Source organism: Barbus barbus (assembly GCF_936440315.1).
Source record: "Barbus barbus genome assembly, chromosome: 44".
NCBI classification, from domain to species: Eukaryota; Metazoa; Chordata; class Actinopteri; order Cypriniformes; family Cyprinidae; genus Barbus; species Barbus barbus.
In genome coordinates this window covers 17,258,201-17,274,020 of record NC_136722.1, presented here as the reverse complement: position 1 = coordinate 17,274,020, position 15,820 = coordinate 17,258,201, and the positions used below count along the sequence as shown (strand labels likewise).

Genomic DNA, 15,820 nt, shown 5'->3' with positions numbered 1-15,820 from the left:
TGGTGAGGCACGGATGGACGGATCACATCCCTCTCTTCCCGTCTTTTTGTTGTCAAGGAAGGAGAAAGATGGCGCCCACACATGTACTGAGATGCTGCCAGAGGGGTCTAGCGTGGATACCGGTGATATTTATTGTCTTAGTGGTGTGCTGGTCGTATTATGCATACGTGGTGGAGCTGTGTCTGTGTAAGTGCGCTTTATTATTCATACCCGAGGGGCACGCGCCTACCGGAAGTCACTGAACTGAAACATTGAATGGTTTGTTTACATGAGCTGGCTAATTAGTGTACTGATTTTAAACGGGAAGCAAAACAACAAGGATTATGGGTTTTGAGCAGATGATGTGCTTACACCGTGTTCAAGATCAGGAAGTGTTTATAGCTGGGTGGTGACAACTATATTCGTTTATTTTGCAGTTAATCATTTTAATGTAAATTAATATTTGTATTTAATCATGCAGCATTGTATTTTTTATAAAATAATATTTACAGTGTTACAGTAGGAAACCTGTGTAAGGTTTAGTGACGCGTCCAGGTTCTTCGTCTTTAGAAATAATGGCACAAATCATATTTCCTGTATGGAAAATATGCTTATAATTTATAAGCAAACATGTTAACAAAGTCAAACCTCAAGTCTTCTGTCACATGTCCAAATAAAGTGTATTTCATATTTCAGCAGTGTTCATTGAAGCAGATGTGTCATGAGTCAAATGCTAAACAGTTTCTTTTTCTCTTTCTGTTTTTATTCTCTGCAGTTACTATTCCCAGCACTTTTGAAAAAGGTGAGTAAACATTCACTTTTTTAAAGGAAAAAGCCAAGTAAAGCATAATGTACATAATGTTGCATCACCTTTAAGGTGCTTATATACTGTTTGTATATATACATACATATAACCATATATAATCCAGTTTCTTCCTCATTAATTTTAAAATGATTATTTAAAAAAGAATATATATGTTTATGGATTTTGCCAGACACTTTTATCGAAAGCGGTTTGCATTGCATTCTAGGTACACATTAAATTAATTCATTTAAATTTAAAACATTTTAAATAAATAAATGCACAGAAAATATTGATTTGAATTGAAATGATTTTTTATATAATAAAAGTAAGGCATTGGAATGATACAAGAGGCATAAATTGGGACAACAGTTTTGACCAATGACCAACTGGCCAATCAGAATCAATTATTTAAAAGACCTCCTAAATTCACAAATCAAATAACTATTCAATATATTATACTAAGGAAAATAATTAATTTCAAGAGTTAAAGATATTTGTACATATGTTTAGAAAGGTACGGAGTCACTTTGGCACAGTTGTCAGGCTATTACGGGTTTATTTGGTCTGTGCTTGTGCTGACTTCGTTCTTCCAGCACAGTCAGACTGCATCAGCAATCACAAACGTGACTGATTTATACTCGGACTGTTTCTGGCAGCCTTTTCTCTGCGGGCTCATGCAGTCTTCTTGTTAATTACTGTACTCTCTCTGTTCCATGCAGTTGTCTATCTGGCTGTGTTTCATGTGTCGTTCATCATGTTTGTGTGGTCGTACTGGAAAACCATCTTTACAAGACCAAGCACCCCTTCCAAAGAGGTACAGCAATATAAAACAAACAGTTTTATTTGCTTTGTACATGCAGCCCATGGTAACATGCCACACTGGTGATATGCATAATAACATGTTAATCCAGGCATTATGAATAAATGCACACAATATTTATTTGTTTCCATGGAGTGAGTGTTTTTATACGTATCATTTTATGCACTATTGTTGTTCAAATGTAACATGCTGCTGATTTGTCACACACTGAGCTGATTGCTTTATATTGTGTGTCAGTTCTGTCTACCCAAATCTGAGAAAGAGCAGTATGAGAAGGAACAGCGTCCAGAAACTCAGCAGGAGATCCTGAAGAGAGTGGCCACCAGTCTGCCCCTCTACACCCGCACCGGGGCAGGAGGTTAGAGACTCTCAAACACATGAAATAAGATGTAATAAGAAATTACCCACAGGACTGTACCTCAAGGGCCAGAGCACCAGATTCAAGCAGACACAAGTTTAGCCGTTTTATTGAGTGAGATGTGTTTTAAACTTTAAGTAATTCAGTTATTTTATTGCCAAAAGAGACTATTGGCACACACTGCTTTTTTAGGTTTAGATGATAACCAGCTTCATAGGCAGCCAAGATGACCACCCTAATTATGAAGTTATGAAAAATCTATATTTAAACATTGAGGGCATTAATTTGTTAGAAAAAAAGTAAAGGATAAAATTAATTTCAAAATATCAAATTGAATAATCTTGCTTTGTCTTTATTGTTAACTTGTAAAAACATATTTGAATACAACATATCTATTATTATTATTACTACTAATTTGTTATTGTTTATTATTGCTTTAATAAAGCAAATCTCTCCCATGAACTGCCAAAATACAGACAGCACATCACATGTCCCACCAGAGACAGTAATATATTGGATCAGTGTTACACAACAATGCATATCACTTGGTTCCACGTGCAGCTTTAGGACTCTGATCACTGTTTGGTTCATCTTATTCCGACCTACAGGCAGAAACGTAAATGCAAAGTCTGTATTAAACTTAAACTGCAAAGCCTGTATTAAGATCTGTTAAAAGATGGACTAATGAAACAGAGCGGGATCTACAAGCCTGTTTCTCTCTCACTGATTGGTCTGTTTTTGAAGCCGCTGCCACCGATCTGGACGAGCTCACAGAGACTGTGACATCATATATCAGATTCTGTGAGGATATGTGCATTCCTAACAGGACTCATCTAATCTACAACAACGACAAACCGTGGTTCACTGCAAAACTCAGACAGCTCCGTCAGGCCAAAGAAGATGCTTACAGAAAGGGGGATAAAGTCTTGTACAAACAGGCCAAATACACACTGAAAAAGGAGATCAGAGTGACAAAGAGGAATTATTCTGACAAGCTAAGGAAAAAATTATCTTTTAGTGATCCTGCTTCAGTGTGGAAAGGAATGAAGGATATCACCAGTTACAAGTCACCATCCCCCAGCACTCTGGAGAATCAACACCTGGCAGATGACTTGAACCAGTTTTATTGTTGTTTTGAACTATCACCCCACACCCGCCCTGAACACCTCTCCACACAACCATTAACACCTCCAGCAACCCTCCTCTCCCCCACACCTACAATTCAAATCAGCGAAGAAGATGTGTGCCAGGTCTTCAGGAAGAACAAAAGAAGGAAAGCACCAGGCCCAGACGGTGTGTCACCAGCCTGCCTAAAAATCTGTGCTGACCAGCTGGCCCCCATCTTCACACAGATCTTCAATAGATAACTGGAGCTGTGTGAAGTCCCCTCATGCTTCAAACGCTCCACCATCATCCCCGTCCCAAAGAAACCCAAAATTACTGGACTTAATGACTGTGGCCCTAACGTCTGTAGCCATGAAATAATTTGAAAGACTGGTTTTGGCTTATCTGAAGGACATCACTGGTCCTTTACTGGACCCCCTGCAGTTTGCCTACAGAGCAAACAGGTCTGTGGATGATGCAGTCAACATGGGACTGCACTTCATCCTGAAGCATCTGGACAGACCAGGGACTTATGTGAGGATCCTGTTTGTGGACTTCAGCTCCGCTTTTAACACCATAATCACGGAAACCCTTCAGAATAAACTAACCCAGCTCTCCGCCCCCATCTCCGTCTGTCAGTGGATCGATAGCTTCCTGACAGACAGACAGCAGTTAGTAAAGCTTGGTAAATTCACATCCAACACTCGTACCATCAGCACTGGAGCTCCTCAGGGCTGCGTACTCTCCCCACTGCTCTTCTCCCTCTACACCAACGACTGCACATCTAAAGACCCCTCTGTCAAGCTCCTGAAGTTTGCAGACGACACCACACTGATCGGCCTCATCCAGGACGGTGACGAGTCTGCTTACAGACAGCAGGTTAAGGAGCTGGCTGCCTGGTGCAGTCTTAACAACCTGGAGCTTAACATGCTCAAAAGTGTGGAGATGATCATGGACTTCAGGAGAAACCCCCCTGCTCTCCCCCCACTCACCATCATGAACAGCACTGTGACTGCATTGGAGTCTTTCAGATTCCTGGGCACCACCATCTCCCAGGACGTGAAGTGGGATATTCACATAGACTTCATTGTCAGAAAGGCCCAGCGGAGGTTGTACTTTCTTCGCCAGCTGAGGAAGTTCAACCTGCCACAGGACTTACTGAAACAGTTCTACTTCGCCATCACTGAATCCATCCTCTGCACTTCAATAACTGTCTGGTTCAGCTCAACTACCAAATCTGACCTCAGAAGACTATGGAGAGTAGTCCGGACTGCTGAGAGAATCATTGGTACAACCCTCCCCACTCTCCAAGAGCTGTACTTATCCAGAGTGAGCAAAAGGGCTGGTAAAATCACTCTGGACCCCTCACATCCAGCACACTACCTCTTTGAACTCTCACCGTCTGGTCGACGTTACAGAGCTCTGAGCACCAGAACGACCAGACACAGAAACAGTTTCTTCCCTCAGGCAATCCATCTCATGAACACTCAACAATAAACGTGGAACACACAACTATAATATATTATCCATTCACCACACTCACTTATTTTATTTTTATTTTCTCATTTCTAATTTGCACATACTTGACCTGTACATACATAGTTGTCTATATTATATATTGTGTTTTTGCTGCTTTGTACATTGCCTATTTGGATATTTGTATATTATTCTTTTATTATCTGTGTCCTGTCCTGTTGCTGTCTTTCTGTTGCACTGTGGAGCTTCTGTCACTACAACAAATTGCTTGCATGTGTAAACATACTTGGCCAATAAAGCTCATTCTGTTTCTGATCTGTTTATTATTCTTTTTATTTTTATCTATTTATTCTTATTTTATTATTACACATACACATTTATTTATTTGTATTAATATCAATGTATTATTACCTTCATTATTGTCTATTTTAACCTGGATTTTGCCATAAAAATAGGCATAGAAACTGGAATAATTGTTTCCCCCTCATCTTCTAGCTATCCGGTACTGTGATCGCTGCCAGGTCATCAAGCCAGACAGATGTCATCATTGTTCTGCATGTGACATGTAAGTTACTGTAGTGTCTCATGAATAGTTCTTTTGACATTTTGCTTTCACGTTTCATTTGTGTCATTTTAGCAACTCAGTACACCATATTTTTTTGGTCTTTTTTGAATGGGCTTTAAACTCAGTGCTTGTTCTTGTTACTGACAGGTGTGTACTAAAGATGGATCATCACTGTCCATGGTGAGTGAAATGCGGGTTGTTGGCACCAAAATTGAATTTGTTGAAAATAAATGTGAAGAACACCCTGCTAACATCTCTCTTTCTCTCTATCTTCTACAGGGTGAATAACTGTGTGGGTTTCTCCAACTACAAGTTCTTCATCCTGTTCCTGACTTACTCGCTTGTTTACTGCCTATTCATTGCAGCTTCTGTCCTCCAATACTTCATAAAGTTCTGGACAGTGAGTAGATCCCTTACCTTTCATCATACTCATTTGTGAACATTTTTGTAAACGTTTTCATTGCCATATTGTGTCATATGAAGGTAGGTCATTATGTGGATAGAAATGTGATTTTAGCAGGTTCCTGTCGGTATTTCCTCCATGTGCTAGTCATGCATCATTGTCTTGTCCACTCTGCCACCCTCATAGATGCTGTCCTTTCCATTTCATCTGTTTGTTTACACTACCATTCAAGAGTCAGAAAGATTTTTAAAATAAAATCAAGAATACTTTTATTCAGCAATGATGTGATTAATTAAGCAAAAGTGACAGTAGAAGCATTTATGATACAAAAGATTTATATTTCAAATAAATACTGTTCTTTTTAGCTTTATTTTTTGCACAACTGTTTTCAACATGGATAAAAATGAGAAATGTTTCTTGAGATTCTTCAGCATATTAGAATGATTTCGGAACGATCATGTGACACTGAAGACTGGAGTAATGATGCAGAAAATTCACCTTTGCCATCACAGTAATAAATACAATTTTAAAATATATTAAAATAGAACTAGTATTTAACAATGTAAAATTTTTTGGTCAAATAAATGCAGCCTTGAACAAAAAAGACTTCTTTCAAAACATAAAAAAAACTTACCGACCTCAAACTTTTGAACAGTAGTGTACATGTTTCGACAAGCTATTGTTTGCTGTTGTAATCCCCTCTTGCCTGTGTCTCTCTGCACTCGAAGCTTTTGCTCTCCCGCTGTGCTCTTTCTGTGTCTAACAGTCTGTCTCTGTTTGCACTAAGCTTTGCCGGAGGAAATCGGCAGAGAATTGTCCAAAGGTAATCCCTCACAGTGTTTAGTAAACGTGTCAGTGTTACATGCGCAGTGAGTTACATTGACTGTTTTTTGTCGCCTTAACCCTGTGACCCTAACGTTCCTGTCAAGTTGTGTCAGAGTGACCTGTTGCCCATGTCTTGTTGGTTGTTGATCTTTGTCTCACAGCTCTTCTTTCTCTCTCCCCCCTCTCTCAGAGTGACCTGCCAGAGTCTCACGCCAAATTCCATGTCTTGTTTCTCTTTTTTGTGGCGGCCATGTTCTGCATCAGCATTCTTTCACTCTTCACTTACCACTTGTGGCTTGTGGGAAAAAACAGGTCCACCATAGGTAACACACCTGACCACCTCATTTCTCTGTATCTTTGTTTACATGTGCTGTATAGATAGATTCATGTTTCTAACAAAGCTGTAATCCCTCTAGACAACTTGCTCACTATGGTTACCATAGCAACAACAGTAGACTTGCTGTGCACAGGCTAAACCTTGTTCAGATTTATTTTGGTAAACTGGTCATTCAGATTTCCTTGTGTTGACCAGATCGGTCCAGCAGTCTTTGAAGCAGTTCCCTGCTTGTTTTTCCATCAGGCCCTGTAATTTTATTTTGAAAAAGCATAAATTCACTCAGTCAGCTTCAGTGACAAGAGCTCATGTTGTGGTTTGCCATGCATCTACACTACCATTCAAAAGTTTGGGGTCAGTAAGATTTTTTTTTATTATTTTGAAAAAGTCTCCTATGCTCACCAAGAGTGCATTTAAAATACAGTAAAACTGTAATATTGTGAAATATTATTCCTAATTAAAATACCTATTTACTGTTTAAATATATTTAAAAATGTAATTTATTTATACACTCACCTAAAGGATTATTAGGAACACCATACTAATACTGTGTTTGACCCCCTTTCGCCTTCAGAACTGCCTTAATTCTACGTGGCATTGATTCAACAAGGTGCTGAAAGCATTCTTTAGAAATGTTGGCCCATATTGATAGGATAGCATCTTGCAGTTGATGGAGATTTGTGGGATGCACATCCAGGGCACGAAGCTCCCGTTCCACCACATCCCAAAGATGCTCTATTGGGTTGAGATCTGGTGACTGTGCGGGGCAATTTAGTACAGTGAACTCATTGGCATGTTCAAGAAACCAATTTGAAATGATTCGAGCTTTGTGACATGGTGCATTATCCTGCTGGAAGTAGCCATCAGAGGATGGGTACATGGTGGTCATAAAGGGATGGACATGGTCAGAAACAATGCTCAGGTAGGCCGTGGCATTTAAACGATGCCCAATTGGCACTAAGGGGCCTAAAGTGTGCCAAGAAAACATCCCCCACACCATTACACCACCACCACCAGCCTGCACAGTGGTAACAAGGCATGATGGATCCATGTTCTCATTCTGTTTACGCCAAATTCTGACTCTACCATCTGAATGTCTCAACAGAAATCGAGACTCATCAGACCAGGCAACATTTTTCCAGTCTTCAACCGTCCAATTTTGGTGAGCTCGTGCAAATTGTAGCCTCTTTTTCCTATTTGTAGTGGAGATGAGTGGTACCCGGTGGGGTCTTCTGCTGTTGTAGCCCATCCGCCTCAAGGTTGTGCGTGTTGTGGCTTCACAAATGCTTTGCTGCATACCTCGGTTGTAACGAGTGGTTATTTCAGTCAAAGTTGCTCTTCTATCAGCTTGAATCAGTCGGCCCATTCTCCTCTGACCTCTAGCATCAACAAGGCATTTTCGCCCACAGGACTGCCGAATACTGGATGTTTTTCCCTTTTCACACCATTCTTTGTAAACCCTAGAAATGGTTGTGCGTGAAAATCCCAGTAACTGAGCAGATTGTGAAATACTCAGACCGGCCCGTCTGGCACGAACAACCATGCCACGCTCAAAATTGCTTAAATCACCTTTCTTTCCCATTCTGACGTTTGGAGTTCAGGAGATTGTCTTGACCAGGACCACACCCCTAAATGCATTGAAGCAACTGCCATGTGATTGGTTGATTAAATAATTGCATTAATGAGAAATTGAACCGGTGTTCCTAATAATCCTTTAGGTGAGTGTATAATGGCAAAGCTGAATTTTCAGCAACATTACTACAGTCTTCAGTGTCACACAAATCTTTTTTTTTATTTTGGTGCTCAAGAAATGTTCTTATTAATGTTGAAATCAGTTCTGCTGATGAATATTTTTGTGGAAACCGTGACACATTTTTAAGATTCTTTGATCATTGGAAGGATTAAATAAACAGCATTTATTTGATATGTAAATTTTTGTAACATTATTAGTGTCTTTACTGTCACTTTTGGTAAATGTATTACCTCCTTTCTGAATAAAAGTAGTTAAAGCGAACAACAACAACAAAAAACTACTGAACACAAACTTTTAAAAAGGTGTATGCATTTTAAGCCACTTCTGTGTTATTCTTTATGTTCAGAAGCGTTCAGAGCCCCGGTCTTCAGAAATGGTCCTGATAAAAATGGATTTTCCCTGGGCTTCAGCAAGAACATTGCTCAGGTGTTTGGGGACCAGAAGCTGTACTGGCTACTTCCTGTCTTTACCAGGTGAGTCTAAATATTAACTTATTTTCATTAGTTTTCATTACTAAGGCCACATTTTGCTTCATAGTTAAGGTTAATGCTTTTGAAAACCCAAAGTATTACAATTTGGTGTGTTTTTTTACACTACAGTGCAATCAAATAGTGACACATAATTTTTTTTTTTAAAAGTAATAAAAAAAAAATATATACATTTATTTAGAAAGTATATATTACATTGGTCAAAACACATTTATAATGTTACAAAGGTTTCTCTTGAGTCTTGGAAAAAAAGTATTGCATTTTCCACATATGTTAAGCATGTGACACTGAAGACTGGAGTAATGGCTGCTGAAAATCCAGTCTTGCCACTACTGGAATAAATTACTTTTGAAAATATAATAAAATACAAAATTATTTAAAATTTTTATAATATTTCTCAATATTATTGTTTTTGCTGTATTTTTTAGCCAAATAAATGCAGCCAGTTTTGCATGGTCAAATATGACATTTTCCTCTAAAAATCTAGTTTAAAATTAGATGGCTCAAAAAATTATTTCAGATCCCACTCATGTCCTTCACTCTGAGTACCAACTTCTTCCCTCGGGAAGGCGCTTCGGAGTTCCTAAGTGTAGGCTTAATCGTTTTAAGAACTCCTTTGTCCCACTGTCCATTAAAGCATTAAATGATAAGTTGGCTAGAGGTCAACAAGTTTTTTTTTTTTTCCTTTATCTGGTGTGTGCAAATATATAAAAACATGATGATTATAGGTGTGTAGCACAATAGGTAGGGTGCAGTTTAGTGGTTCACTATATATCATGGGGAGGGAAGAGAGGGGTTGCTGTAGGTATTAAATGTACGTAATATGTTATTTGTGTAAAACAGCAGATATTGCATTGTATGTGTCCAACCCAAATTTCCTTCGGGACAATAAAGTTTATCTTATCTTATCTATCTTATCTTATCTTAGATAAAGTATCTTTTAAAAGATACATTTAAGTTCTTTTTCCTGCTATAGTCAAGGAGACGGCTTTTCTTTTCCTACACGGTTGGTTACTGTTGATCCAGAGCAGCCCACCGAATGTCTCCAGACTGGCGGGTTGGATAAAGGGTGAGGAGCCATTTCTTCTTTCACTCTTGGGTGGGCACTAACCAAAACCAGATGAATAGTTGTAACTATCCATGTGGTTCTTTCCCGTAGTGCTGTAGAAGGGTCTGCTGAGCAAACCACCCCTCTCAGTGAGTCCCAAAACCATCTGTTAGGCAACAATCACCACATTGAAGATCATCACAAAGAGACAAATATCCTGAAGTCTGGTAGGTTACATATTTTGCACCATTCTAGCAAGGAATGACAGAAAAACGTTCAAAGAATAACATCATCTTGCCTTTCAGATGAAAGTGAGGCCATCACTATCTCCATTGAGAGCGAGTCATAGCCAGGTAAGGTGATTTCACATTAAACACTATTTGTACAGTTGGGCAAAAAAGTATTTAGTCAACCACCAATTGTGCAAGTTCTCCCACTTAAAAAGATGAGAGAGGCCTGTAATTTTCATCATAGGTACACTTCAGCTATGAGAGACAGAATCGGGGGGAAAGAATCCAGGAAATCACAGTGTCTGATTTTTAAAGAATTTATTTGCTAATTATGGTGGAAAATAAGTATTTGGTCAATAATAAAAGTTAATCTCAATACTTTGTTATATACCCTTTGTTGGCAATGACCGAGGTCAAACGTTTTCTGTAAGTCTTCACAAGGTTTTCACACACTGTTGCTGGTATTTTGGCCCATTCCTCCATGCAGATCTCCTCTAGAGCAGTGATGTTTTGGGGCTGTCGCTGGGCAACACGGACTTTCAACTCCCTCCAAAGATTTTCTATGGGGTTAAGATCTGGAGACTGGCTAGGCCACTCCAGGACCTTGAAATGCTTCTTATGAAGTCACTCCTTCGTTGCCCGGGCGGTGTGTTTGGGATCATTGTCATGCTGAAAGACCCAGCCACGTTTCATCTTCAATGCCCTTGCTGATGGAAGGAGGTTCAAAATCTCACGATACATGGCCCCATTCATTCTTTCCTTTACACGGATCAGTCGTCCTGGTCCCTTTGCAGAAAAACAGCCCCAAAGCATGATGTTTCCACCCCCATACTTCACAGTAGGTATGGTGTTCTTTGGATGCAACTCAGCATTCTTTCTCCTCCAAACACGACGAGTTGTTTTTACCAAAAAGTTCTATTTTGGTTTCATCTGACCATATGACATTCTCCCAATCCTCTTCTGGATCATCCAAATGCTCTCTAGCAAACTTCAGATGGGCCCGGACATGTACTGGCTTAAGCAGGGGGACACGTCTGGCACTGCAGGATTTGAGTCCCCGGCGGCGTAGTGTGTTACTGATGGTAGCCTTTGTTACTTTGGTCCCAGCTCTCTGCAGGTCATTCACTAGGTCCCCCCGTGTGGTTCTGGGATTTTTGCTCACCGTTCTTGTAATCATTTTGACCCCACGGGGTGAGATCTTGCGTGGAGCCCCAGATCGAGGGAGATTATCAGTGGTCTTGTATGTCTTCCATTTTCCAATAATTGCTCCCACAGTTGATTTCTTCACACCAAGCTGCTTGCCTATTGCAGATTCAGTCTTCCCAGCCTGGTGCAGGTCTATAATTTTGTTTCTGGTGTCCTTCGACAGCTCTTTGGTCTTGGCCAATTGCTGTGTCCAAATTCAGGGTCTGCATCCTTCGGAGTACTCATTTGAAGGATGTTACGTCACAGCGCCGCGACGAAGGCTGTCCAAATTCGTAGGATCCTTCAAATGCGGCCCACAAATACGTCCTCCTTTTCCCCGAATTTGAAGGATGGGTGTGGTGCATCCTTTCCCATCCTACCTATCCCATAATTCTTTTCGGCAGAGCGTAATGGCGGACGAAGCGAGCGGTAGCGGAGTGGGAGAGGAGTTTCTCTGACAAAACAAGCTAAAGTTTATGCTTCGGCTCAATGAATTTGTAGGAGAAATTAGTAGAATACTTAAAAACAAATAAAAATAGGCTATAATGGCTTACCTGGATGTGACTGTCTTGTAGTCTGATATAAAAAACTCTCCGACAACGAGCAAAGAAAGTATTTAATTTATTTAATTGCTTTATTTCTTCCAAAAGAATTCAAATGAGGAGAATAACTCTTTGTTTGTCCATTTTCCGGCTTCTTGCTTGGCGCTGTCACGGTTGCTAGGCGACAGGATATGAGCAACGGGCAAGGGAGGGAACTGAAAGAAGGGTAGGCTGTCCAAATTCACAAACACCGACTTCCGGGTTTTGCGGACGTCGGAGGATCCCTCCTCCTTCAACCGGGTAGGAAGGATCCTAAGGAGGATGCAGACCCTGAATTTGGACACAGCCATAGTGGAGTTTGGAGTGTGACTGTTTGAGGTTGTGGACAGGTGTCTTTTATACTGATAACGAGTTCAAACAGGTGCCATTAATACAGGTAACGAGTGGAGGACAGAGGAGCCTCTTAAAGAAGAAGTTACAGGTCTGTGAGAGCCAGAAGTCTTGCTTGTTTGTAGGTGACCAAATACTTATTTTACCGAGGAATTTACTAATGAATTCATTAAAAATCCTACAATGGGATTTCCTGGATTCTTTCCCCCCATTCTGTCTCTCATAGTTGAAGTGTACCTACGATGAAAATTACAGGCCTCTCTCATCTTTTTAAGGGGGAGAACTTACACAATTGGTGGCTGACTAAATACTTTTTTTGCCCAACTGTATATGTAATATTTGCACAATATACACTACAGTTCAAACGTTTTAAGGTCAGTAAGATGATTTCTGAAGGATCATGTGACAGTGAAGACTTGAGTAATGAAGAAATAAATAAAACAGAAAAGAGTTTACACAATAAATGCACCCTTGATACAAAAAAAAAAAATCTTACTGACCACAAACTTTTGAACTGTAGTTACAATGTCATTTCATTCAATAGGACTGAAGCTGGTGAGGGGTGAATCCTCAGTGGTCTCGTGCCTTTGACTTCCAGTATTGGGGACTGTTGAGGAGAATCACAGCCATCAAAGCTGATGCCTTAAACAGCTCTTTTTCTCTGAAAGCTCCTGAACACTTTCCTTTGCCCATCGCTTCTGGAGCGTCCCAAATCTGTCCTCACATGCTCCCGGTCCAACTATAGTAGCCGCACTCTTTTAACAGAAAGATTTGCACGCATGTCTTTCACGTCCAATGTTTTTGCACAGCGAACTGATTTGTTGCTCAGGCCTTCACGAGACATGCAGATTTCATGTGCATGTGAATTGATACAGGCGCTTGAAATTTCAAAACTGTTCTCCAAGTGTTTACCAGAAATGCACCATATCTGGTACCAACTGCTATTTACGGGAGGGAAAGATGGGAAATGTTTTATTTTCTGGATCCATACCAAGTCAACGGTGTGACTGAGCTCATCTGGAATCCTACGTGCCACAGTGTTGTTGGCTCCAGAGTTAATAGACACCACAGAGCGCAAGGTGCTCATTTGCACTTTTACGTTATGGACTATTATACTTTTCTTTTTTTATTTAAACTTCATTAACATTCTTTTAATATATATATATATATATATATACACACACATACATATGTTCACAAAGTGCAACGGAGTGTGTCCAGGCAGAGGGAAAAATGCCTGCAAATAACTGAAGATCTTTTTGTGTATTCTTAAGCTGCTCCACTTATGGTGACTTATTTTTTTTTTGTCGTCTTGAGATGATTCTGGTGTGAAATGTTGTGCACATTTTACGTATGCCAAATAAAGGGCTTAATTAATACCAGAGCTCTGAACTCTACAGGAGTGTTTACAAAATGTCAGTAATACCTCTCGGCTTGTGCAGTGTAGCCAGTGTCATCTTGGAAACCAAATTGAAATCTTTGTAGGTTCCTCTTGCAGTATCAGAACTGCCCAGCAGGCTGCATTTACCCTGCTTGATCTTGTATTACGCGGTCAATGGTCTTTGGTATTGTACCACCAGACTTTATTAGTCTCAATCCTCGATTAAATAGTTTTTACCCTTTTTTTTCCTTTTATATTTTATACATTAGCATTGTGAATAGCTCTATAGATTCAGAGTACTTATTTTTAAGCCATTTTTGCAAAGTGGTGAAATCTTTTTGTGTATTTACAGTCTATGATTTATATTTGTCACAAGTTATTATTTGTATACTTTGGTCCAGTGTGGAATAATAATTGTGCCCGTCAGCTGTGACTGTAGTGTGAACTTATGTGGAACTGATGTGTGGAAATCCAGATGTGTTTATGTACTACAAAGTGAACTGCGGTGATTGCTTCGTTTGTGTTCTGACTTTTGTAAAGAAATGCCTTGACAAATCAAGACATACGTGCAAGTGCATATCTGAGTGTCGCTGTGCTGGAGTGTTTGTTGTAAATGAGGGTGAAACAAGTAAATTAACCAGTAAAAAGAGAAAACAAATCTCCATACAGAAAAACAAAGCAGTCTTTTATGAATTTAGATGTTTATTTATACACCTACTCCATTTTATGCCAAACTTCACTGTCTCAGATCTAACTTTGAATGGCTTGTAAGTATTAACAGATGGGTTTTTATTGTTCTTTAAAACATCTTTGACTGTTTATGTGCTGAGAAAAATCAGTTTATCACTTTTACCATCAGTGACCATATTTTGACTGAAGATTGCTGGTGTTTACAAAGATTGAACGTAATTTTGTATGTGAAATGTTGTAGCTTTTTTTGTGGTGTTAAGGAATGCATGTATTGGTAAAGAATGTTTAAAGTTTTTTTTTTTTTGTCTTTTGGACAGCCTTCTTATATGAATTATGAATTACACAGCCTTTATAATATTGTTCTTAGTTTCTTTCTCTTTTTTTTGCCATTCATTACATTTTATACTTTATTAGTAAGGAAAAAGTAAACATGAAGCCATAATGAAATTATTATAGAACAATTAGTGTTGGTGTGCTTGTATCATTTTCTTCATTTCTGTTACAATCAAATAAAAAAATGAAGCCTTGTGCTTCAATGCATGTCAAGAGCAGTTACTTATTTGATCTACTGATGTGCAAGTCTGGAGGTTAGTTTTTTTGTTTGTTGTTTTTTTTTTTTTTTTACATCTTTTGAAATGCATATGTTACAGATAATGTAAAAAAAATTTTAACATGGATATTTTGTGAATGAAGTACATGCTTATATGTAACAAGTAACAATAAATGTCTTTTATAAATAAAAAAAACTACAACAATTCTACTTTGTCTCTCTCTCTCTCTCACTCACTGTGTGTGTGTGTGTGCGCGCGCGCACGGGTGTTTCAAGGGCTGTTTTTTACCCTGAACTCTTTCCAGCTTATTAGCACTGAGGCCATTCAACTCTTGCAAATCACAAGTTCAGCATGTTAAACATACTTTTCTCATACTCCTTTAACAATCTTTGTCAAAATGTGTATATGTATTGTCAGTCTTGTGAACTTTGGTCTGTCTTGAGTTGTAACCTAAACTAAACCCTCCCCGTTACTGTTCATGCCTGTTTAATGTGTTTTGAAGTCTCAGTTTTTCTTTCAGTTGCATATAGCGTGACTGTCTTTCTAGCAAACATTCTATTTATTCATCCCTTCTCTGAACCGATTTAACCTTAATTTCATTAGAAATAAAAGAAACCAATATGGAAACCAAAAATTCCACAATTGTAACTTTTTTTTATATATACACGGACGTTTATAGTGACTACTATAAATATGATTGTATTATACAATAGAATGTCTTTTTTAAGTTTTAAGATAAAATGCCTATCCTCTACTTTACCGAATCATTTTATAGCATTCGAGAGTTGTTTGTTCCTAAGTGTGTGTGTGTGTGTGTGTGTGTATATGTGAGAGTGTGACGCTATTGCGCAGGCGCAGTGTAGTCAAATGAAAGAGTATTTTCATTGGTCAGT

General features: G+C 39.0%; 1 protein-coding gene across 1 annotated transcript; it reads left to right on the top strand.

Moving 5' to 3' along the window:
* The first annotated feature begins 36 nt into the window (after positions 1 to 36).
* LOC306863613 (palmitoyltransferase ZDHHC20-B-like) lies at positions 37 to 13,333 on the top strand. The gene is made up of 13 exons (XM_079407050.1): positions 37 to 186; positions 755 to 781; positions 1,504 to 1,598; positions 1,842 to 1,962; positions 5,038 to 5,107; positions 5,255 to 5,287; positions 5,387 to 5,507; positions 6,526 to 6,658; positions 8,769 to 8,895; positions 9,887 to 9,979; positions 10,070 to 10,185; positions 10,264 to 10,311; positions 12,850 to 13,333. Exons 1-12 carry the CDS (start codon positions 69 to 71, stop codon positions 10,305 to 10,307), a joined length of 1,098 nt encoding a protein of 365 aa, XP_079263176.1. The 5' UTR covers positions 37 to 68; the 3' UTR covers positions 10,308 to 10,311; positions 12,850 to 13,333.
* The last annotated feature ends 2,487 nt before the right edge of the window (positions 13,334 to 15,820 follow it).

Bases quoted from the DNA above. Each gene is read 5' to 3' on its own strand.
- LOC306863613 (XM_079407050.1), top strand. From the start codon at position 69: ATGGCGCCCACACATGTACTGAGATGCTGCCAGAGGGGTCTAGCGTGG. The intron at 1,599-1,841 runs GTACAGCAATAT...ATTGTGTGTCAG, and splicing joins CAAGCACCCCTTCCAAAGAG to TTCTGTCTACCCAAATCTGA. The intron at 5,108-5,254 runs GTAAGTTACTGT...TGTTACTGACAG, and splicing joins CATTGTTCTGCATGTGACAT to GTGTGTACTAAAGATGGATC.